Here is a 25516-nt window from a genome sequence, read left to right as displayed (position 1 = left end):
CCATCATCTGAGCTACAGGGTAGTGGCTGAGAATATGGCCTTTGAAACCCTATGTTATTTACCAGTTGTGCGACCCTGGCAAAGCGTTAACTTCTCTGAGCTTTAGTTTCCTCTTCCAGAAGACACAGAACTGTCGTGAGTGTTCAGAGAGATGATAACTCTTTAGTAATGGCTTGGAACAATGCTAGGTACATAGCAAAAATTTAGCATATTAGACACTAAGATGGGCTTCTCTGGTGGCTCTGATGGTAAAGAATCCACCTGCAGTGCAGGAGACCCGGGTTTGATCTCTGGATCGGAAGATCCCCTGGAGAAGGGAATGGCAACCCACTCCAGTATTCTTGCTTGGAGAATCCCATGGACAGAGGAACCTGTTGAACTCTGTCCATGACGCTGCAAAGAGTTGGACACGACTGAGTGACTAACACCGCACTGCTGAGATGGGAAAGTTACGGCATAAAGATTAAGACTGTGAGCTCAAAAGAGAGGGGAAAAACCAGACTAAAAGCATCAGCTCAAGAGGCTGAGTGCACAGTCTAGCCATTGACTGTGTAACAGTGGATGAGTTACTTAAGTTCACAGGGTTTCCATGTCCTTATCTGTAATTTGGGGATAATAACCCACAGGCTGCTGGGAGATTTCAATGAGAAAACCCAAGCAAAGCGCTTAGAAGAGTCAGGGCCGAGTGGACAGGGTATGATGGAAGCGAACTGCCCTGATCATTAATCACAAAAAGTGACCCCTGTTATTTCTACTACTCTAAACCACCCTGCTTCTTGGGGCGAAAATGTTTTTAAAATGATTACATGCTATCAAATAAAGCTTTATTGCCACGACGGCACAAGTTCCAAGGTCCGACTTATAACAAACCTTCCCCTCACACCCTTCTTTCCCCATTTTGTTCTGTGAACAGATTTCTTTTCTTTGGGAAAGAAAAGGCAGGGTATTCAAATGGAGACTGAACCAACCTGAAAACCTTCATAGAGAGAGTGGGTGACTAAGGCAAGGCACCCACCCCAGTGGTGGCCTCTCTGAAAAGGGCGTCCTTCTGTAGGGAAAAATCACACATCTTTGTGTGATCCTTAAGAGATCCCCCAGGCTCAGTGAGGGTCCTCCCTAGGTTCCCAGCCCAGGGCAGAGTAGACAGTAACATCCCAGGGGATGAGAAGACAGCCTGAGGGCGAGGCCCTGGGTCCTGCAGCCTTTATAAGGGTAATCAGTGCCGACTCCAGCTTCTCCATCTTTCTATGAAACAGCGACCAATGTGTCTATAAATGAAAAGTCACCAGTTGCTTCGTTCTCAATAAACTTTCCAACTAAGAAACTGAAAGTCAAGTGGATCTTGAGCCCCATCCAGATGTGGCAGCCCTGAGCAGACCCTGGAGAAAGAACAACTCTTTCCTGCCCTCTGTTTTCAACTCCCTCTCTGCTGGTGAGGTGATGCAATTCTTTTCTGGAACTTGATAGGATGTAAAAAATAATTACAAATGAAAAGGTTATTCATAATTTTTAAATGAGTTAATTAGTAAACCCAGTCAGACTCGCTCATTACAGTAATTAATAATTGATTATACTTGAAATTAAACACAATTTTTCATCAAAAATCTAATTAAAGATCTGCGCTTCTTGCCTGTTGATGAGATCAGCTGGTCTGCTGGCAAAAGTCTTTGTGAAGGATATTTGTGCGCGGCAGAGACAATTAATTTGATTTTGAATAATTGATAGATCCTTACAAGTTAGTCATCACGGCCTGAGATGATGGCCAAGTCAACAAGAGCTCACCCTTGGCCCTTGGAGAGCCAAGCAGCTGGAGAGCAAGGACAAGGCTGCCAACCCAGCCCTTGAGGACTCGTGGGACTCAGCTGGCACCCTCAATGCACTCACAGCCTTAGCTAACTCTTCCTCCAAACTCAGAAGCATCCTTCCGAGGTAGTGGACTATGAGGGAGAAATCAGGACTCGGGGGGAGAAGTAAGTTGCCCAAGGAGAAACAGCTGCTCGGTGGCTGAGCTGGCAATGGAATCCAGACTCTCAGGCTGCTGTGAGCTCTGCCCCCAAGTCTCCTTGCTGAGTCTCCGGGTTAACAGAGGGAAGCCCCCAGGCTTGCCTCTCTGATCTGGCCCTTGGCTATGGATCCTAAACTCCTGTTTTAAGTTGTCTATATACCTCAGGCTTTGGCAGAAGGGTGTATTTACTCTCGGCAGGAACACCTTCTCAGTGGACTGACCTCTCCTGACTTGAGACCCAAATTCTCCCAAATCGACCTCAACCACCCCCCTCCCCCCCAACACTGTCACCCTCTGAGTTGAAGCCCTCATCTTCTCCTGACTTCTTTAGGCAGTAGGGCCCATTCTTCCTCCCTCCACCCTGAACTTTCTAAGACAAACGTGCCCTGCCACTGCTTCAAGCCCTTCAGGGGTTCCCTGTTGCCCATCCAGTAAGGTCTTGAACTTGGCCTCCACAGTGATCTTCAGAATCTGACCACTCTCTCCTACATTAGCTCCAATTGTGGCCCCCATGCCCCTCAAAGTCTTCAACTAGAAAATGTCTTTGCCACCAGATGGCCTTCTTTCAAGACTTGGAAACATCCCTTGGTGTGCAATTCCTCTCCTTCCTGTCTACTTCTGGCTGTGACCTGAAGACTCAGCTAAAACAGCACCTTTGCCAGGAAGCCTCCTCGGGTCCCTTCTGGAGGGGGCTGGTATTCCCGCTGCTGCTCCCCATGTCACAGGTAATATACTACGGGGTCACGCTGGATCAATCGCCGCTTCTAAGCCAGCAGCACCTCAGGAGTAGGGGACAGGCTGTCGGCCCTCGCACAGCAAGCACAGTGCCCGACTCAAAGAAGGCACCTGCTTGGTTTGCTGAATGAAAAAGAATATTCACAAAATTGTAGATTCTAAGACTACTCTGAAATGGAGTATTTCCTGTCATATCAGTAAACAAGGATGTTGCAGCCATCAGCAACTTCAGGCCCCCGAGTGTGAATTTCTGAGCCCTGAGGGCACCCAAAAGGGAGAACAACGCTTATGATCCAGCAGCTGCTGCTACTCCCTACGGTGAACAAGGAATAAGGACGCGAAAAATCAAGAAGCAGGATGCCTACCTCAGATAGCCGAGATACATGAGAGGAATGATTTCAGTGAGCCCAGCCTCTTTCATCCCCCCATACATAGAAAAGTGCCAAATTTCTTGAGATACCTGGTTTTCCTTAATTAACAACAATCTTTTGATATTCAGACTACCCGTCCCTTGCTGCAAACTTCTGTATAACCTGACTCCCACCCTGCCGCCTACCTCCTCGGAGCAATTATGTCAGGGTTATTCAGAGTCTGTCTCCCAGGCGTGACGTCCTAAAAATTCCCACCAAATAAAACGTAACTCTCAGGTTCTAGGTTGTGACTGTTTTTGGAGTTTGACATTATCAATGCAGGAAGGAAAATGAAAAGTCCTCCAGTAATGAGCCCTATTCAATGAATAAACCTCTGTCTTGCTTAGTGGTCATTAAGCACTATTTGCACTCTTCCTAGACAGGAAACCCATGAGCTCCCGCAGTAGCCCCTACTTTTACATAGTTGATGATATAGTCTTACTAAATGGGAGAGGAAGAAGCCCATGGGATGGATGGCAGAAAGAAATGTTATTTAATATATAGAGACTTAGACTTTCTTTCTGAACTAAGTTACACAGTGTATAGTATAAACCTTTCGACTTTAACACAAAACAAGTTGCTGTCTCTCGATGAACAGTGACGCTGCTTGTTCAAAAGCCTTCTTATCTATAACCTGTTTGCAGGGCGGTACTGGAGACATGGACATAGAGAACAGATGTGTGGGCACGGCGGGGAGAAGAGGGTGGGACGGATGGAAAGAGTAGCATGGAAACGTGTACGCTGCCATATGTAAGACAGACAGCCAGTGGGGACTTGCTGTATGACTCAAGGAACTCAAACTGAGGCTCCATGACAACCTACAGGGGTGGATGGGGTGGGAGGTGGGACGTTCAAGATGGAGGGGACATGTATATACTTATGGCTGATGCATGTTGATGTACGATGGAAACCGACACAATATTGTAAAGCAATTATCCTTCAAATAAAAATAAATAAATTTAAAAAACCAAATTTATGGTTCTCAAAGGAGAAAGGTGGGGAGGGGGGTAAATTAGGAGTTTGGGATTAGCCAAAAAAAAAAAAAAGATCAACTCATCTATGAAATATAATAACGTCAGTAAAAAGCAAGGGCTGTGCTAGTGGTCGGTGGGGTCACAGTACTGGCGATGCCACGGACAAACTGCTGTGCCAGGTGGCCGTGCTTGGAACCCCACGAGCCTCCCCGGTAACCCAATCTATATCAATTCTGAAGCTCTTGCAGAACCTGGCTGGGAGCTGACTGCTCCCAGTTTGGCTGTTCCTTTTCACCCAACGACCCAGAGCAGGGGTGGCTAATACTTGGTTTGTCATCAATATTCTCCACTCCTGTGACCACAACAGACATCAGCCATCAGTCACAGACTCTTCCACGGAGTCTGAAGGAAGCCTGGGGAGGTTTCTCAGCACTGCTTTTCAAGGCGGCCACAGCTAATCAATCAGACAGAAGAGCAGATAAACACATATGCCAACCTGATCTCGATGCCACGAGATTCTCCAACCCAATCTTCACAAGCGAAGAGACCCGACATGCCAGAAAAGGCTTACTGCAGCTCCAGGTGCTTAAGGAGTCTTTGTTCGGAGGGTTATCATCTTCCTGATTACTTGTTTTTACTTAAAGATCTTGAGAGCGAAGTGACTTTACAGCTTACATCACCCAGACCCCCATTCAGGCTTGAGTCTCTTCCTCCCAAACCAGCGGGAGCCACGCTCTATCCATCACTCCTTGCGATAGTGCTCACTACCTCAGGACAGTCCTCTCCCGTCCATGGTGACTTTGCTTGTCACAGAGTCCTTTTCCACAGTGGGCAGCGCTCTGCCTTCCTCTGGCTTCTGCCAGTGAGTTTCATATCTATTTATTGGGTTTACACAGCCAGGTTTCCTTTGCTAACAGAAGGATCTCAGAATGCCCGAGCGTGGATTCCAGGCCTTCTCAAGCTGGCCTCACCTACCGTACATCTTAGAATGATAGAATCGGAAGGTTGGGAAGGACAGAGGGTTAAGCCAACCCTGGTGGATGCCGTTACTAACAGGCTGCTTTACAGAGAGGCAGCGGACTCTACGCCTCTCTCCGGAGTAACATCCTTCCTGGGAGCAGACCAGAGACCAAAGGCAGGGGTCGGAAGCAGGACACCCGACTGTGCTGCAAACACATCAGAAGAGCGTGCAGTGGGGGTGTCGCAGGCACGGCGGTGGGCCTAGAGGAGCGTGTTACACAGTAGGAGCCCTGAGGTCAGCTAGGCAGGCTGGTCTGTGCCGCCCCCGGCCTGTGTGCCCCCTCAGCCAGTGCCAACCGCTCACGGGGGCCCTTCCCAACCGCGGTCTCCCACTGGACCTCGGCTCCCCCGGAAGGCCCAGCCAGACCCTCACCTTCAGACCCGCTTTCCTGGCTTGAGGTCAGCACAGCCCACTCTGTGGCAGCTTCCCTCCAGCCCCAGGGCCCGCGGCCTCCTCCCTGCTCCTCGCTGCAGCAGTGTGGTACCCACAGGAGAGGCCAGCCTGCTGTCGAGCCTCCCAGCTTGCCACTTCATTTCTAGCGACTACCACCCGTGACAGTCATGTCACAGACGACCACCTCAAAAGCCAGTCCTGAGTGCTGGTGCCCGATGCCAGGCTTCCATCACACAAGGGGGCCGACAGGATGTACATCCAGGATGTACACGCACACCACCTTCCTGGTGTACATGCAGGAGGAGGGGACGGTCCCAGAGCCCCCCTTAACAGTCTTGAGGTGCAGGGGGTGTTGTTACCGGCCGGCCCAGGGTGCCTGGCCCGCACGGTTCACCCTGCAAGCTCTGAACGCCCACAGGTGTCTCGGTCTCTGCCCTCTGGGCCAAAGGGGCCCCCAGGGACCCCAGGGCGGGGGGGTTACTTACCCACAAAGTACGCCAGCAGGATGACCAGCGTGGCCGAGATGGCGATGGCACTCAGGGCCGCGCACTTCCAGTTACAGTACTTGGAGGGCTTCTTGAGGTTGAAGGCCGGGCGGGAGAAGGTGGTGCGGGGCAGGGGCCGGGGCGGCGGCGAGTACACCGTGCTGGACGTCAGCGGGTAGCCCGGCGCCGTGCTGCAGAAGAGCGGGGAGGTGCCTCCCGGCTTGAAGAGGAAGTGCCTGTGGACGGAGAGAAGCCGGGGGCGGCAGGGTTAGCCGGCACCCCGGGAGCCCACACTGACCTGAGGGTGGAGGCAGTGGTGGAAGAAGCATGCAGAAGAGCCTAGAGAGACGGAGAGAGAGAGAGCGAGCCGCCACGGAGGAGACGGAGGGACAGAGAAAAAGGAAAATCATGTGCCGGACCACAGAACAGGGCACACGGAGACACGTTTCCACGAAAACACGGGTGGGACAGCCCTGCCCATGGGGAACCCACCCCAGCTGGACAGAAGGCTGGGTGCCGAGATCCTTTTCCTGGGAAGCCACGGGGGGATGGGATGCTGTTTTCTTGGAGAAGGAACTAGATGTCTTCTAAAATTATTGCAGTAACTTGGAAAACGCCTAAAATCCTATTCTGCCCTCACCCCCCGCCCCTCCCCCAGAGATTATGAAACCGCCAGCTTTTCCTCTCCCTCCAATACATCCTTTGCTTTTATACCATGGTGGAGGAATGGAATACAAACTTTTTTTTTTTTTTTTTTTTAGAGGGAGTTGGGCTTCCCTGATAGCTCAGTTGGTAAAGAATCTGTCTGCACTGCAGGAGACCCCCGTTGGATTCCTGGGTCGGGAAGAGCCTCTGGAGAAGGGATAGGCTACCCACTCCAGTATTCTTGGGCTTCCCTTGTGGCTCAGCTGGTAAAGAATCCGCTTGCAATGCGGGAGACCTGGGTCTTCGATCCTTGGTTTGGGAAAATCCTTTGCAGAAGGGAAACGCTATGCACTCCAGTATTCTGGCCTGGAGAATTCCATGGACTGTATATTCCACGGGGTTGCAAAGAGTCGGACAGGACTGAGTGACTTTCAGTTTCACTTTCACTTTGGTAGGGGTGGGAACCAAGAAACCACTACTAAACTCTGCCAAGGTCAAGAGTCCCTTAGTGGCTGTTACACAGCGAATGGCAGCAAATGCCTTCAAAGAACTCTGCTCAGAAGCCAGTCTGCTGCCTTCCAGGCCCCTGGTAACAGCTGCGGCAGAGGACAGACAGGCAACTGTGTCCTGCAGCCTGGCCATAGCCTTGAGGGCAGCATGGCAAGGTCAAAGCACATGGTTGTGGCCAAACTAGGTGCCAGGAAATCCTCCACAGCCTGTCTTTAACCACAGCCATGGGAAGACTGGGACAGGGCCTGGGAAACGAGGTGCATTGGTTGTACCGCATGCCCCCAAAGTCTTAGGGAAGAAGGTAAGACTGAGAGGGATCTTGTACCCTGCTGGGGTGCAAGAGGCCTCGGGCCACAGAATACAACACCAGGGCCAGCATACATACAACACAGGGCTTGTGCTGCATAGAGGCGGCTACATGAGATGGCTTCCGGATGTCAGAGGCAGCCAATGAGATGCCGGGAGCACCATATTAACAAGACTGCTGTTAATATGCTGGGGGATAGGGTACTCCAAAGATAAACTCATGCAAGTTGAGCACAGACTTGGGGATGGGCATGCAACATGGCCTCATCACTTCCCCCAGGAGGTCCCAGGGAAAGGTCTCAGGGTCAGCATGCAAGAGCAGGAGCCACAGGGAGAGCACACACAGAGGGGAGGAGCATGGGGACGTCACCTACCCGTCATTGTAAGCCCCATCATGGCGGGAGGCGCTGAGAATGTCCATCTCAATGAGGTTGTCCTGCAATGTCCCTAGGAATGGCTGCTTGCCTAGGTTTCTACACACACATGGAGACATGAATGAAGCCATGAGTCATGCATCGATGAAGGGGAGAGTAGAGAAACACAGACAGTGGCTGACTGGTGCAGCGGGGCATGAGACCAGCAGGGCGTGGTTTCCAGGCGAGGGGGCTGTGGGCAAGCCCCCGGTGCCCAGGGCCTGCCTGGCCCAGAGCATCTGGAGGGAGCACCCTCCATACAAACCTGTAGGTCTGCCAGCTGTGTGCATCACATCGCATCTCTGACTGGCGAAGACTGATTATGGCTTATGTGCTGAGCTAGGCGCATGATATCCATTTATCTCAGGTCTTTAAGAGAGGCACGGTACAAGGAAGGCAGTGTCGTCCCCAATGTACAGAGCAGGGAATGGGTCCTTTGGCAGTGCGGGGACCTGGGTGATGACTGATTGGCAGGGACAGAGCTCCACAGAGACGGGGGGCTCTTTCGTCCCCCACATGGACTGCAGCCTTCTGGGACCCAGAATGAAGGTCGACACACTCGCCACTTTGGTCTCAACTGTGCCTGCTAAGTGATGCCACTCACACACAAGTGTGTGGGGTCTTGTTTCCCGATGTTTCAGGGTTGCTGCCTCCTCATTTGAATTGTTTTGAGCAAGCCCGTGGCAGATACCCCCTGCTGTCTGTGCCTCAGGGAAGGACTGACTGCAGAAAGTCACCTTTTGGGGCCAGCCCTGCCAGAGACTATCTTTCTGACTTTGACCAGATCTTGAGAACTGGAAAACTAAATTCAAGCCCCCTTTCTGCCGCATTCTTGCTGTGTGACTTTGTGTAGACACTGTAACCTCTTCTAATCTTATACTACTGCATCTGTAAAATGGGGCTAATACTGCTAAACTCACAGGTTGCTATAGGAACAACTGAGGAATGTTGGAAGTATTTTCAAAGTTTAGGCAAAGGTTACAGAAATACCAAGGCTAGCCATAACAGTGGCTACCTAACCTACATCTCGGCTTCCCAGGTGGTGCTAGGGGTAAAGAATCTGCCTGCCAATGCAGGAGACGTAAGAGACGTGGGTTCGATCCTTGGTTGGCAAGATCCCCTGGAGGAGGGCATGGCAACCCACTCCAGTATTCTTGCCTGGAGAATCCCATGGACAGAGGAGCCTGGCGGGCTACAGTCCACAGGGTTGCAAAGAGTCAGACAGGACCGGGGAACTTAGTATGCACGCACCCTAGATCCACTGTATACTTCCCACTGTCTAGAGCTGTGCAACTATTATCCAGTGTAAATCTTTCTTCCCCAACAACCCTGCAAAGTCTCCACTGCATCCTTGTTTTGTAGGCTAGCATGCATGGCACGGCCTGGAGAAGTCCCAAGGTTCTATCATATAGTAAGCAAGTGGCAGAGCCAGACTGAAGCCTCAGTTTGTCTGCCATCGGAGCTCAGGCCCGTTCAGGCTCTCTCTGCCCATAACCTGCCCAGCCTGTGGCTTTGCTCCTGCCCAGCCCCACAGACTCGCAAAGGAGGGGCTCTAAGTACTGTCTCAGAGCGCCATTCCACTGGCCTTCCCAGGGACTGTAGGGGCTCAGACAGCACTGTTTTGCAGCCGAGCCTCTGAGTACCACCGTGGTGGGGGATACCTAGCAATCTGGGTGGCAGCCGGTTCTGGAAGCCACCCCTGGGGCATCCCACAGAGCCCAGAGTTCCCACAGGGGAGCGGAAGTCCCTCGGAGTGGCCCCATTTCTGCCCCCAGGCAGGGAGGCCTTCTGATGGGAGCTCGTGTGACCCAGTGGGAAGCACACAGGCCCTGAGATGAGGAAGGTCTGCTTCTCTCAGCCCCTGGCCTGCAAGTGCCTGACAGATGGTAGAAAGAACTCAAATATTTGCTGACTACTGCGGGTGATGGGGTATACCAAGGGGAGTGTGCTTGGCATATCGTGAGCATGTAGTTGGTGTTTAATTGAGGGTAGCACAGGGGGTGTTTTATTATTATTTCCTCTATTCCCTGCATTTCAGGAGGACATCTGCAGTCTTTTCATAGTCTATACTGCCCAGCCTGGGCAGGCCCTCACTCCCCTGTCCAGGGACCCCAGAGCTGAGCTCTTGCTGCCTTCCTGGGGCCTGAGAGTGGCCACGTGGCACACTCACCAGGACACACGGGGTCTGGCCTGTATCACTAGCTGAGGACTGTGCTCTTAGACCGTCAAATCTAATCTTTAAGATGCATCACACACACACAACACAGAAGTCGCTCAGTCATGTCTGACTCTTTGCGACCCCATGGATTGTAGCCCACCAGGCTCCTTGGTCCATGGGATTTTCCAGGCATGAATACTGGAGTGGGTTGCCGTTTCCTTCTCCAGGGGATGCATCAGTAGCAAGTAAATATATTCAGGGAAAAGGGACAAAGGATAAAGATCAAAACGTTAACAGTGGGGATTTTCCAGTGTCTGGAATAAGAGCCATTTTAATTTTGTAATTTTAAAGGAAACTTTTGAAGAGAGAGAGAGAATGGGCAACTACCTCCTGAAAGTACAGATCCATTCAAACAGGGGGAAAGGCAACACGACAGAAAAGGGTCTCTAGAGGGACAGAGTGCTTGTCATTTCCTGAGAGAGCGTCAGCATCCACACTAACTCCGAGGTCAATCGTTTAGATCACTCAGGAACCTGGGGGTACATGCGCACTTGCTGAAATGCTGCCCATTCTGATGCTACTTTGCCTTGAACTGTGCTCTGTGTGTGTGCTCAGTCATGTCTGACTCTTTGTGACCCCGTGGACCGTAGCCTGCCAGGTTCCTCTACCCATGGGGATTCTTTGGGCAAGAATACTGGACTGGGTTGCCATGCCCTCCTCCAGGGGATCTTCCTTAACCCAGGGATTGAACCCACATCTCTTGCATCATCTGTATTGGTAGGCGGTTTCTTTACCACTGTTTCACCTGGGAAGCCTTTGCCTTAAAATAACAAGCCTTATTCCATACTTTCAAAACTGAGCTCTGGGTCAATTTATTAGGTCTCATCTGACTCTGAGAAAACCAAGGCCCAGAGAGACACATGTCCTACTCCCACCCACATAGCAAGTCAGTGGCAGAGCTGGAATGAAAGCTCCGGTGTCCCAATGCCCAGTTCAAGGGTCCCCAGTACATTTTGTGTCTACCTCTGCCCACAACATCTGGGTTTCTGGTTCTTTTGAAACATAAATGTGATGAGGGTTTCCTGATGGGGACCCTGAGCTGCTGAGCCCTCCCTGGGTCACAGTCCTGCCGGGTCTCCAGCTCACTGCTGCTGGGAGCTCAGGTATGGCCGCCAGATTCATCTGACCCTCTCATAGCTGGGTGTTGTTAACTCATTTTACAGATATGGAAGCTGAGACCCAGAGAGGTTAGGAGACTGCCTGAGATCACACAGCAATGAAAAGCTAGAGATGGGACTCAAACCTAGATCTCTCCGACCTCATCAAGCTGCCTATCAGGAAAGAGCAGCCAAGGGCTTGGAGAGGGCACTGTACTTAGAGCTCCTCATAGAGAGGAGAGGGGACTGGCTCCCTTCGAAGCCTGAGGGGGAAGGCCCGGGATCAATCTCTGAGCTGCCTGAAGCGGAGTTCCATCTCTTTCACCCAGGGCTGGCTGAGCTTGCCTCCCAAACACAGAAGACAGGGCTTTGGGAGAGGAAGTGGGTGGGGAGCTACAGTGGCCAGTGGTTCTTCTGGGACCACCCCGTTCCACAGCCCGTCTTCTCACCACAAGCCCACTGTCCTGGACCAGGTTTCTACCCACAGGGCCCTGGGACAGCCGCCGATAAAGCAGGACAGGCAGGACACGTCTACCATTCCAGGCCCCGGGCCCACAGGGTAAAGTGTGCCCTCCTGCTCATGGAACTCAAGGGTCACTGATCCCTATTTACTGTCAGCTCCACAGGGAAGCCCTGCAGCTCCCACTTCAGCCAACTCTTAGCCCTCTCCCCCAAAATCCAAGTTCTCTCCCGGCCTTTGCATAACTCTCATCTCAGAATTCCTTTCTCCCCTGAAATTCCACTCGTACATGCCCCAGGACGCTACCTGTAATAATCAGAAAGGCAGCACTGGACAGTGGTTGGGGCAGAAACTCCGAGTAGGCTGGCCCGGGTATGGATCGTGGCCCTGCCCTTCACTGGCTGTGGCTCCTTAGATAAGTTTCTTAAGTTTTCTGTTCTTCAGATTCTTCACTTCTCCAGTGAGGAGGGTAATAAGAGCTAAGTGCAGAAGAGCTTAGATAGCAGAGGAGTGCAGAAGAACTGAGATGGCAGTACTGACAGCTATCCTTTTAAAGGCATGCTTCTAAGGTTGGTGTGTCTGCTTGTCTGGTGTCTGGGAACTTAGGGTTCAGGCAGGTTCCCACCATCAACTGATAAGAGGGACTGACTCACTGAGCCTCAACTATTTGCATAAACACCAGGGTTTATGCTGAACACCTGCCTTCCTTCTGGGAGTCTGGATTTTGGATACATGCCAGGCAGGAGGTGAGGTGTCCATGTGACCAGCCCTCAATAAAACCCTGGGCACTGAGTCTCTAATGAGCTTCCCTGATTGGGAGCTCATTAACACACTCAGTATGGACTCTCTTCGTGTTTGTTATGGTTATTATTTGGTGCTTCTAAGCAGGGGAGGGGGCGGTCCCACCGTCCTCTCTGCTGGGAGGCTTCCCTGGTCAGAGCATTATGCAGACAGCCCTGCCTACCTTCCTTCACTTATGGGTCTGCCTCCCTCACTAGACCTTGTGTTTCCTGCGTGGCAGTGGCTGTGTCATGTCTGTGACTGAACCACCAAATGACAGAGTCCGTGGGGTTCCGTCAGCTCCCAGCAGTGCTCAGAAGCTGGCCTGGAGCACCAGGAGACACCGTGCACCCTTCTGGGAAGCGCGTCAGGGCTGGGCTGGAGACCAGGGGATGGCCTCCCATCGCTGGGGGTGGGCATGGCTGTTCCCCCAGTGGAGTGTGGCCGCGGAGTGGGCCCCAGGCTCCCAGACCAGGCCTGTGATCAGATGAGCTAGAGCTGAGGTCTGGCTACCTTCTGCTCTGGCTTCCCCTTTATCCGACAGGAGCCCGTCGGGTTATTCATCAGGCAGGCCCTGTGAACTCAATCACACATCTGATGCCTCAGACGGTGAAAGAAGGGGATTGGGTTTTAGGGGACTCTCAACACGTGGTTCCCACCAGAATGGACCACAGTCGCACCTGCAGGGCTTAAAGCAACATCGCAGCCCAGTTCTGGGGAGCACAGCTAGACCCCATCTCCCTCCTCCCTGGGGGCCTCGGTCACCCTGGGGGGTGCCAGTGGCATAGCGGGGCGGGGCAGGGAAAGGAACAGGTCAATCAAGTCCTTCCTCTTCTTTGTCCTGGTAGCCTCTTTTCTCCTGCCGGCATGCAAGAGAAACCCCTCCTGGTCACTCTACTAGCTGTGAGGCTATTTGCTCCGCTATTTATTTTCACCCTCAACCAAGACTCGGTGTGACAATTAGGGAGGGGCCTGTGGCTGTTTCTCTGGCATCGGGAGGGAGGCCCACCTGCTGGTGGTCCTTGGCGAAGCTGTTCAGGGCGGCCGTCTCAAACAGGCCCTGCTCTCTGGGGCTCCCTGGGCTGAGCTGAGTCTGTGTCTTCCCCGGCCCGCCTCTCCTCCCTGCCTCTCCCCGGGGACTCCTGCTCTTCACCAGGCTGTCCCCTGGCACCAGGGCCCCTGGGACGTCTCCCCTGCGCCCTGCTCAGGCCTCAGGTGAGTGTACATATCCATTCATTTGCTCCATCATTCATTCACGCCATTTCGCTTGTATGTTAATATTTATCGAGCCCCCATCAGGCGGCAAGGCTGTGTTGTGTACTGGGGGATCCTGAGGCAAGGCAGTTAAAACACATTTCCGGTGCTGATCTCTAGCCTACTGCTAGAGTCTGTTCTCTGGCACACAGTAGGTGCTGCTGAATATTTACTGGACAACAAATAACTACATGATAAGCCCTTGAGCATGCGCGTATGCTAAAACCTATGCAGACATTATTTTTGTAACTGCTCCAACATCTTGATGAGGCAGTATGGTAGACTCAAGGAGGATGAAAATTCTCAGCTCTTCTCGCTTTGAGAAATGGGGTCTATTGTCTCTCCCTTGAAGCTGGCTGGCCCGTGACTGCTCTGACCAACAGAATATGACAGAAGTGATACCATGCCAGTTCCAGGCCAAGCCTAATATTAGGAGGATCAACGGCTTCTTGTCTCAGCACAGTGGAGCCTTGAGCTGCCATGTGGAGAGACACCCTGAGACCATATGAGAAGGAGAGGGCGCCCCTAACCTAAGCCCAGCTTCCCAGCGGTCTCCCCCAGGGTGTCAGGCACATGAGTGAAGCCATCTTGGATCCTTCACATCAGCTCAGCCAACAGCCAGACACCACAACCGCCTCCCGTCTACCCCATGTGGAGCAGAGGGCCAGCCCACCTGAGCTCTTCCTGAACTCTCAACTCACGCTGTGAAGTACAATCAACTGATGGTCTTTAAACCACTAAGTCTTGGGGTAGTTGGTTATGCAGCAATAGATCATCAGAACAGGAATTCACTAGCACTTTCTCCCCTGTAGAGACGAAGACTTGTAAGGTCTAGGTCCGCAGCTAGTGAGCACTGGGGTGAGGGTCTGATCATAGGATGCATCTGACCTTTAAACCTGTGCTTTGAACAACTTGTGCCCTCAAAATGTCAGGGTCAAACTCACTGTTTCAAAGTAAAGAAGACAGAGAACCCACAATTTCCTCTCAACTCCTCTGGTGAGCAGCACCTTAATACATATTTTTGAATGACTTTTTCTTCACAGGGTTGATATGGGGAGCAGATACACATGGGAGAAAAAGGGAAACAACTTTTATGGCATGTCTTTTAATGCCAGGCACTGTGTGGTGTGCTCATATATTAGCTCCCAAGCTAAGACATATGACATCTTATCCCAATTTACAGGTGGGGACATCAAGGTTCAAAGATGTTAAGGAATTTTCCCAGCCAGGAAGCGCTGAAGCCAAGGTAGGCGTCTACATCCATCTGATCTATAAAGCCTGCATCCTTCCCACCTCACCAAGTTGGTCAGCTACCTGTGATCTTATCTCCCAGACTTGACATGGCTCCCTCACAAACTCTACCTTGTTGGTTTTGTGCTGTTGACCAGCTGGGACTAAGAGCCAGAATTCTGATCGTCTTATCCACTGTACTAGGCAACTCTCCCAGCTTCAGGCTATTTTTAGATGCACAGAACTCTGCGGTCATAGATGAAGCCTTCCTCCAACATTTCATCTGGGTCTTCAAGGACAAGTAGGACTTTGCTAGACCAAGAAGGAAGGAGGAGGGTGACTCTGGCAGAGAGTTGTGCAAAGAATATGTGCAAAGGCACAGGGGCATGTGAGGCCCAAGGTTTTGCTGAAATACTGATAATACACATATGTATACACTCATCAATATACACATACACTGAATATTAAATTTACAAGATTATGTTATATATGTGTATGGATTTAGATAAACAAGAAAATGTTACATAAACACAAGCATATGCCAACATGTTAATAATGATTACCATCTGGTGGTAGATATGGGTAGCTTTCTTTTCTTGCTTATTTCTATTTCCTAAGTGCTCTATAAAATATCAGTTGAATGATAAAGGGTTAAGAAGAGAGAAAACAAAGTTCCTGTGGTTTGAGCAGTGGAAGTGGGAGGACAGAGGGCACGTGGGCACTGGCTGAACAGGCAGGAGAGTTAAGCTGGGACCACCCTCATATCTCCAAGAGCCATCAGGAGACCGACCCTGCTGCTGGTCCTCTCCTCTGTCTTCCTATCCCTTGAGAAACTTGGAGAACCACCTACTTTGATGCTATGTGAGAAACACAAACATCTAAGCAGAGGGAGTGGCTGCCACACTCCGTTCAGAGAACGAGAGCCATTGATTACTTGCTGGCTTCCTTTGATCGTGCGCTGTCATTCAGCAAGCACTTTGGGAATACTGGGGATCTAATTAAGCTACTCTGCTCAGGAAGGCGCACAATTATCTGACTCTGTCCATGAAGAGAGCAAATGAAGCACGCAGGGAAAAGTCACACATGATTTTAAAGGCTGTCAACAGACATATTAATTAAGAGACTGGGGAAGGGGTTAGGCCATACCTATGAGAAATGTGCTTTAGGCAAAAATGACTGTACGAGGGGTGAAAAGACACAAAAGGATGCTGGTTTTTTCTCACTGGACCCACGAGTTCAAGGTGGGAGTATCACAGCCATGTGCCAGGCACAGTCAGATGGGTCCGCTTCCCATGTGTGGATTAACTTCACTTCCTTAAATGTGACATGACTTTTGTGCTCTTCCCAGATAAGGAACAGGGATTTGAGAGGCTAAAATCTCTGTTTCCCACTACTTTGAGAAATAGGGCAGAAAAGTAAGAGGTTCCAAACGTCCAGCCTGGGACACTTTGTCCTCGGTTCAGAGCAAGTAGAGAAAGGCTACGTCCCCCAAAGTCAAGAGCACGTGTCTCAGAGTGGCAGGCTGGCGGGTGCGTCTAATTTTCATCTTTATATCTTTCTGTGCTTTCCCCAGTGGGCTTGTATGGTTTTCACAATCTTAAAAGAATCATCTCTACTTGGGAAAAATAGTGATGTAGCAAAGGGAAGGAAGACAGCTAGAAACTGAGGCTGACTGAGATCCTTGAGCTGAAAGGAGCATCCTAGGAGGCTGGGAGAAAGGAGAGGCAGAGTCCAGCCCAGCAGCAGGTGGTGGGGGTGCAGGGAGATGGCCCTATACTCAGGAGCTGGGGCTCCTGGGTTCAAATGTCAGCTGTGCATGGACTGTGATGGGACCCAAACTAGTCACCTATCCCGAGTTTTAGCTTCCAAACCTGTCAGCTGGGATCACAATAATAATACCTACTTCATCAAGTTGTGAGGATTACTATTTTATCACACACACTCGAATACATCCATGTTAGGGCTTGTTAGGGCTTTGGGGATAGAGGGGCTAGGCCAACAGGGGAGGAGGAGAGGCAGGCAGGGGAGATGGTCACTGAGCAGCCACCTACCCACTGGCTGCTCCTGCCTCGTCCCCAGGTGGTCCCCATGGCACCACGCAGGTGCCACGCCAGGCAGAGGGGGACCGAACCACGGAAGGGAATGGCGGAGGTGTGGGCCCAAATCAGACCCTGGGAGCTTGCTCTCTGCCACATGCCAGCCTGCTTAGACACAGCAGCTCTCACCTACTGTTACAACAGCGCTTTCCACCCAGCGGCAGCCCTGTGGTGTAGTGAAGGGAGGCGCAGAGGGGAGGCCTGACCAAGCTCACACCTTCAGTGAGCAGCAGGGTGGCCCTGAACCTCAGAGCTGCTTGATTCCCAAGCCCCAGTGCTCTCTCCCTTCCATCCCATGGCCCTTCTCTCTGGCAGCCAGAGAGTCGGATCCCTGGGACCCTGCTGCCCAGGACAGGCCAGGTGGTGGGCAAGCAGCACAGCCCCGCCAGGGCCCCAGAGCCCTGGGGATCTCAGCCCGGCCGTCTCCTGTTCTCAGGGCCCCAGCCTGCCCCACACCCCGCACCTGGTCTCCAGTGGGATGTTACTGTTGAGCAGCCAGTTGTCCTGGGCGTGGGTCTGCTCCTGCGCACTGCCGGCGGGGGGCTCTCCAGACAGCGAGTGGTCTGTGGGCGCCGGGCTGGGGTTGCTCCTCGGAGTGAAGTTGCCCCGGTTCAGGGAGCTAATGGAGGCCGCATGGTGCTGGTTGGGGGTGTGGGCGTGCGAGAGCGGAGGTGGCGGTGTCCGGAGTCGAGAATGGTTCTGCAGGCCGCCCGGGTGATCTAGGGCACAAACACACACGGTCAGCAAGGTGAGGATGGCCCCACGGGGACTACATGGGGGCTACGCAGGAGCAGCCAGGCCAGCCGTGAAAAGAGCAAGTCGCTCAGATGTGTCTGACTCTGCGACCCCATGGGCTGTAGCCCTGCAGGTTCCGCTGTCCATGGGATTCTCCAGGCAAGAATACTGGGGTGGGCTGCCATGCCTTTCTCCAGGGGATCTTCCCAACCCAGGGATAGAATCCAGGTCTCCCACGTTGCAGGCAGATTCTTTACTGTTTGAGCTACCCAGGAAGCCCCATGCCAGCCATGGGCACTGGCCAACTGGGCACAATCATGCAGTCAATAAACAAGTGTTCGACAGGCATTTACTGAGTATCTGCTACTCTAGGTGCTGGGGAGCAAAGCAGACAAAAGTCCTATCCTCACTGAGCTTATATCTGAGTTAGAGAGATAGACAAAAAAGATTAAAAAAAAAAAAAAAAGACCAGATAGTACCATCGACTAAATAGACCTGAATTCAAGCAAATTCTGGGAGACACTGAAGGACAGGGATGCCTGGCGTGCTGCAGTCCCTGGGGTTGCAGAGTCAGACATGACTTAGTGACTAAACAACAACACATGTCACGGACTTAATACTGTTTCTTTGATACTTTTAGGCTACGGCCAGAACCCATAGCTTCAATATTACCTGGGAATTTGCTAAAAATGAAAATTCTTAGGTCTTGACCCAGAGTTACTGAATCATGAACCTTTGAGTGGGGCGAAGAAATCTGAACTTACAAACCCTCCAGGTGACTCTGAGGCATGATAAGATTTGGATATCACTAATTATATGTAAGATTACACAGCAAATGAAACAAATGAGGTAAACAAATCATATACATACTTACCTATGTATGAAAGTGAAAGTGTCAGTTGCTCAGTCATGGCCAACTCTTTGTGACCCCAGGGACTGTAGCCCATTAGGCTCCTCTGTCCATGGAATTCTCCAGACAAGAATACTGGAGTGGGTAGCCATTCCCTTCTCCAGGGGATCTTCCTGACTCAGGGATCGAACCTGTGTTTCCTGCATTGCAGGCGGATTCTTTACCGTCTGAGCCACCAAGGAAGCCCATATATACATATATATTCACCATCTCGGTAAACTATATATACATATATATATATATAGTTTGGGCTTCCCTGGTAGCTCAGATGGTGAAGAATCCTCCTGCAATGCAGGAGACCCTGGTTCAATTCCTGGGTCGGAAAGGTCCCCTAAAGAAAGGATAGGCTTTCCACTCCAGTATTCTTGGGCTTCCCTGGTGGCTCAGATGGTAAAGAATCCGCCTGCAATGCGGGAGACCTGGGTTCCATCCCTGGGTTGGGAAGATTCCCCTAGAGGAGGGCATGGCAACCCACTCTAGTATTCTTGCCTGTAGAATCCCCATGGACAGAGGAGCCTGGCGGGCTGCAGTCCATGAGGTTGCAAAGAGTCAGACATGACTGAATGACTAAGCACAGCACAGCAAACATATGTATATATACGTAGTTTACCAAGATGGTGATAAATCTGAGAACACACAAAGCTGGGAAGGAGGCTGTGGCCTGTGTATGCTGGGGCAGTGATGAAGCTTTAGATCAGATGGTCAGTGATGGGCTTTTGAGTAAAGGGAATGAGCCATGCTGGTGTCTGGGGTGGGGGTGGCAGTTAGAAAGCACCACTTACACTTCTGGAGCACTACCTATGTGCCGGGCACTATTCCGAGCCTACCTGAGTTAATTCAGCTAATCCTCACAACCCACTGCTGCTGCTGCTGCTGCTTAGTCGCTTCAGTCGTGTCCGACTCTGTGCGACCCCATAGACGGCAGCCCACCAGGCTCCCACAACCCACTACAAAGCAGGTATTGTGTGCATTTCATTTTACAGATGAAGCAATTAAGATACAATTTTTATTTATATATATTTTATATATTCATATAAATTTTTATTTATATATAAATATTTATATTTTATTTACTCCTTCTAAGTACTTGGAGTACCATCTTAAGTACCATCCGCTAAGCTATGCTCACAGGAAGCCTGGGCTTTGGAAGCTAAGGGTGTTATGAGGGTAAAGAAGGTCAGGAAACTGGGTTCCATTCTAGATTTTGCCACGTATTAATCACATAACCATTGTTGTGGACTGCACATTTAGATCCCTCCAAAATTCCCTGGTGGCTCAGCTGGTAAAGAATCTGCCTGCAATGCAGGAGACCTGGGTTTGACCCCTGGGTTGGGAACATCCCCTGGAGAAGGGAATGACTGCCCACTCCAGTATTCTGGCCTGGAGAATTCCAAGACTATTTCATGGGGTCGCAAAGAGTGGGACAGGACTGAGCGACTTTCACTTTCAAAATTCATAAGTAGAACACCTAACCCCAATTCGATGGTATCTGTAGGTGCGGTTCTTGGGAGGTAATGAGGTTGAGATAAAGATACGAGGGTGGAGTCCTCACGACAGGATTAGTGCCCTTAGAAAAAGAGCCCAGAGAGCTAGCACTCTCTCTCTGCACCACGTGGAGACATAGCAAGAAGGTGGCCATCCTCATATCAGGAGGAGGCCTCTCACCAGATGCTGAATCTGCCTGCACCTTGACCTTGGACTTCTCAGACTCTGGAACTGTGAGAAATAAATGCTTGTGGTCTAAGTTACCCTGTCTATGGTACTTTGTTTTAGCAGCCCAAGCTGACTAAGACAGAAATTGGTAACCAACAGTGTGATGATGCTGGAACAAATATCTAAAAAATGTGGAAGTATCTTTGGAACTCGGTAATGGGTAGAGTCTGCAAGAGTTTTGAGGTGCATGCTTAAAAAAAAAAAAAAAAGACTATGTTGCTGTGGAGGGACTGTTAGATGTGATTCTGGAGAGAGCTCAGAAAAAAAAAAAAAAAGAAGAGATGTATAGAGAAACCATCCATATTTTTAGGGAATACAAAAACATATATGTACAGAATGTTGATAGAAATAGTGGACATTAAAGGCAATTCTGATGAGGCCTCAGAAATGAGGAGGAGCATGTTACTGGAACACTAGAGAAAAGGTGATCCTTGCTACATGGTGGCAAAGAACTTGGCTGACTTATGCTCACGTCCCAGTGTTTTGTGGAAGGTAGAAGTTGTGAGCCAAAAAAATTAGATATTTTGCTGAGAAGATCCTGAAGCCAAGTGTTAAAGAAGTGGCTTGGTTCCTCCTGGCAGCTTAGAGTAAAATGGGAGAACAGAGAAATGAAATGAAGAAAGAACTGTTAAGCAAAAAGATTTGAAAAATTCTCAGCCTGCCCATATTGCAAAAAAGAGAAGGCACGTACAGAAGAGAACACCATGGGTGGGGCTGATGGAAAATTTGGTAAGAAGATGTATATGGGTGTGAACCTAGCCAGCCATCCCAGAAGGAACACTGCCAATCTGAGTCAACAGCGATTGAGACAGAATGCAGGACAGCTGTCAAAGTTAGATTCTACAGAATAGGACAATGAAGCTATCTGGCACATTAGCTTCACTGTCCTGTGAATGAATAGCACATTCTCCAAGAAGAGGGAAGACTGGCCTTGAAGGTAATTCAGAGGTCATCGGGGCTACTGCCTCAGTTTCAAAAGGCCTAAGGCTTTTTTATGGCTGAGTGATATTCCACTGGATATATGTACCAAATCCTCGTGATCATGGTATCTCCCCTGCCAGGTAAGTATACGTACCCCATCTTCATCCATGCCTCTGTCAAGGCACACTTAGGCTGTTTCTGTGTCTCGGCTATTGTAAATAGTGCTGTAATCAACACTGGGATGCACGTAGCTTTTCAAATTATGGTTTTCTCCAGGTATATGCCCAGGAGTGGAACTGCTGAATCAAATGGTAGTTCTATGCTTATTTAAGGAAACTCCATACTATTCTTCATAAAGTTTGTACCAATTTACATTTGGGACTGACATACATACATCTGTAAAATATATAACTGATAATGACCTACGGTTTAGCACTGGGAGCTCTATACTCAAAACTCTGTAGTGACCTACAAGGGAAAGAGCGGATATATGTCCACGTATAACTGATTCACTCTGCTGCACACCTGAGATTAACACAACATTGTAAATCAACTAGACTCCAACAAAAACGCTTTTAAAAAGAGAAAGATCTAAGACCAAGGTAACCACGGACATGTCACATAACCTCTTTGCACCTCAGTTTTCTCAACTGTAAAATGGGGGAAAAAGTTCAGTAAGGGAACCACAAAACCACAGTGATATCAAATGAGACAGTCATTGGGAAGGAAATACGCCTGAAGTTCACAGTTTACAAAGCAGTCCACATCATTTGTTCCTCTTGAGAATGCTGCGTCTCACAGAGGGGACTGAGAGTTTGTGAGTACAGGATCCTAAACCCGGGTGGGTATGATATTGCAAAGGCTGTGCTTTTCCTTGGCTCAGGAGACAGCTTCCTGGAAACCATCACAATCAAGAGTGAGGCACTATCAGTGATGTGACTATTCTTAGCAGAAGATGCCCTGCTTTTTAGGTAACCCAGTCCTTTATGCCAACGAGTTACAAAGCAAATCTGGTGGGAGTGAGGCTGGGTAGCAATACAAGGGAAGAGAAACAGAAACCCATTGGAGCAGATCAGGATTCCTTCCTACTAACTGCTATTTTCAGGATAAAACCCACACCCATCTACCAATCTCTTTGGAATTTGATCCACACCTGTCTTTCCAGCTTCATCTGTCATCAGCTCCCTCCCCATACCCTCCAGTCTGGCCACATCTTTGTCTCAGAGGCTGAGAGCTCTGCTGGGGCCACACAGTAGCTAACATTTCGACTCCAGTGAAGACGGACTCCAGGAAGGCCACAGAACATGAATGGTGCCCTCTGAAGACGTGCCATATGCGGTGGTCCTGGTCTGACAGAGATGCTCCTTGATGGGAAGGGAGAGATCCTGGCAGCCAGTAGAACAGGCAGAGTGTCCCACTCAGAGGAAACATGGCCTTGGACCAGAGAAGGTGAGAATGTGTGTGTGGTGTGTGCATGCGTGCATGTGGGCTCATGTGTCTGACTCTTTGAGATCCCATGGATGTAGCCTGCCAGGCTCTTTTGTCCATGAAATTTTCCAGGCAAGAATCCTGGAGTGGGTTGCCATTTCTTACTCCAGGGGATCTCCTTGACTCAGGGATTGAACTGGGCCTCCTGCATTGGAGGCAGATTCTTGACTGTCTAAGCTACCAAGGAAGCTGGAAAGCGAGACTATGGAGGTTCATTTGTTTTGGTCACCTGCTCTCAGGCAGCACTTTAATGGAGACATTTGGAGCCAGCAGGAGACGCAGCCTCCTGGGCGGCTTGAGTGCCCTTCCCTATCCCTGGCCTCCCAGTTCAGGGCACTTTGCCCAGTGGTAATCAGGAGGCCAGCAGAGAAGGCTGACCTGGTCCTTGCCCCATCGCATCCTTAGCAGTCAGCCTTCCCCTGGCATCTCACCTAATGGATATTAATAGTTGCCGCCGTGTATTTGAGTACATACTGCGTGTCCTTTTCAACACCGTAACTTTCCTAATGCTCACGACCGCCCCTAGAGGGCAGTCTCATTATCATTCCCATTTTACAGGAGAGGAAGCTGAGGCTTCCAAAACGAGTGGTCCTTTCTAACCCATAGTTGTTATTCAACCAAACCATGGTGCCTTTGCATACAACACAGATACCTGCTTGAGCATCTCTGTCTGTAACCAAAGGCAGGCAAAAGACCCTCGGTGCAGAGAGACCAAGAATCTAACGTCTGGGACAGGACAGGCTGGCCTGTAAGCCTATAGACCCCAGCTTCGTGACTTAGTGGAATGCTGGGCTTTGGCTTGATAACTGCTTAGACTTACTGTCAAGAGTCCTGAAATGATGAGTTTTCAAGTGTCAGCTTCTAAAAGGAAATTCTCCTGTGGGGGTGAGGAATTCTCTGGTCCAAACCCACTCTATTTTTTGCAGCTTGGCTCAACTGCCACCTCGTCTAGAAAGTCTTCCTTGATCTATCCTCCCCAAAGTTCCCTTTTCCTCCGCTGAATGCTAACAGCAGGTAACCTGGACGGCGTACCTTTTCCTTATCTCCCAGAGCATGCCTACTTATGTCCTTTCTTCCTCTGCTGCTGCTAAGTCACTTCAGTCGTGTCCGACTCTGTGCGACCCCATAGACGCCAGCCCACCAGGCTCCCCCGTCCCTGGGATTCTCCAGGCAAGAACACTGGAGTGGCTTGCCATTTCCTCCTCCAATGCATGAAAGTGAAAAGTGAAAGTGAAGTCACTCAGCTGTGTCCGACCCTCAGCGACCCCATGGACTGCAGCCCTCCAGGCTCCTCCATCCATGGGATTTTCCAGGCAAGAGTACTGGAGTGGGGTGCCATTGCCTTCTCCCACTAGTGGGTATAAATTCCCTGTTCCCTCTAGGTTGTTGATCACAGCTTCTATAAACAAACAGATGCTCAATATAGGTTTATTGAGCGAATGGCTCATGTGAGTGGCCTGGACAGTCTATCCAGGGGGATAAGGCCAGTGTGAAGCGTATTTGCAGGCCAAAACTGACAGCAGACCACTGGAGCTCTCTAAACCATGGGGCAAGCCAGTCCTTGACTTTCTTGCCTGGAGCCAGAGTTCCAGAGGCTTCGGCTGGGGGCTCTGTTTCCCTTTGGTTCTGAGAACACTAGGAAAGGGGATTCTGACATTGTCCAGGTTTCCTATAGAAAGGCTTTATGCTTGGGGTTTGGCAGTGGATGTACACTCAGAGACATGACCTTCCCAAGGAGCAAACGTTTTCTCTGATCTGAAGGGAGACTCTGGGCTGAGTGGCTCCCGTGGCCAGGAGGGAAGACAGAGGGGGAGAGCCTGCTGACAGGCCTTCTTCCCTTCCCTTATCCTCCCCATTTACACTCTCATTTTTAGAGGGAACTCAGAACCCATCCACTCATTCAGCGTGTACTGAATCCTCTTTCGGTGGCTTGACTGGTATGAGCCAGAGATGGCCTAAGAGGAGAACGCGTTCCTGACTGCTTCTAACCGGGGGACGCCCTCCGATAACTCACGTCACCTTCCTGGCCTTGGTCTGCGCACTGTGAAGGATTTACACTCGCTGCGTCACCCCGTTCTGGAGGATGCCTGAATGCACAGTGAGCCCTCAGCTGTGCCCGGAGGGCAAGGCCCATGCTCCACTCACACCCCCCATCCCCAGGAAATATTTGTGGAATGTGGGAAGGTGGAGGGGACAGCCAAGTAGGTGGGTGGACCCCTTGCTACCCGGGGGTAAGCACTGGTACATTTGCAAGGCTGTGCTGTAATCCCAGTTTACATCCTCTCCTCGTAGATCCAGCCATCGAGTATGTGTGCAAATCAACCCAGATACGAGTCACTTCTACTGTTACCTTGCACGCCTCTGTCAGGAAAGGCCACTTGCCTGAGTTTTGCAAGCCTGAATTTCCGGGAAGGTTTTTTAGCTTCCTGTGAGTTCTCACAAATATTTACAGTTGCTGGTTCCCTCCAACACCTCATATGCCTTTCATTTTATATGCACAAAATTCCTGAACACTGGTGCCTCTGGGCTGCACCTCCCTGAACTGAGACCACGGTGAGGCTTATTCAGGGCCCCAGGCAGGCAGCAGGTGATAGGAGGAGACGAGGCTTTGATGTCAGCCAGCCAGGGTTTGGCTCTGCCATGGGTAAGCTGTGTGACCTTGATCACGATACCTAACTTCTCTGGAGTTTCCCGTGTGCCTTCCCCACTTTCACCAT

General features: G+C 50.6%; 1 protein-coding gene across 9 annotated transcripts in view; it reads right to left on the bottom strand.

The window, feature by feature from the left end:
• Positions 1-25516, bottom strand: part of TENM4 (teneurin transmembrane protein 4) — a 1425092-nt gene that overhangs the window by 242139 nt on the left and 1157437 nt on the right. For all 9 annotated transcript variants that reach the window (XM_044944048.2, XM_045165964.1, XM_045165965.1 and 6 more), the window contains 3 exons: positions 17496-17751; positions 7859-7957; positions 6024-6259 (listed from right to left, as the gene is read on the bottom strand). In XM_044944048.2, the coding sequence (XP_044799983.2) occupies positions 6024-6259; positions 7859-7957; positions 17496-17751 (591 nt within the window). The remainder of the gene's footprint in view (positions 1-6023; positions 6260-7858; positions 7958-17495; positions 17752-25516) is intronic.

The sequence above is a fragment of the Bubalus bubalis genome, chromosome 5, assembly GCF_019923935.1.
Source record: "Bubalus bubalis isolate 160015118507 breed Murrah chromosome 5, NDDB_SH_1, whole genome shotgun sequence".
NCBI classification, from domain to species: Eukaryota; Metazoa; Chordata; class Mammalia; order Artiodactyla; family Bovidae; genus Bubalus; species Bubalus bubalis.
This window is presented reverse-complemented; position numbering and strand designations above follow the sequence as displayed.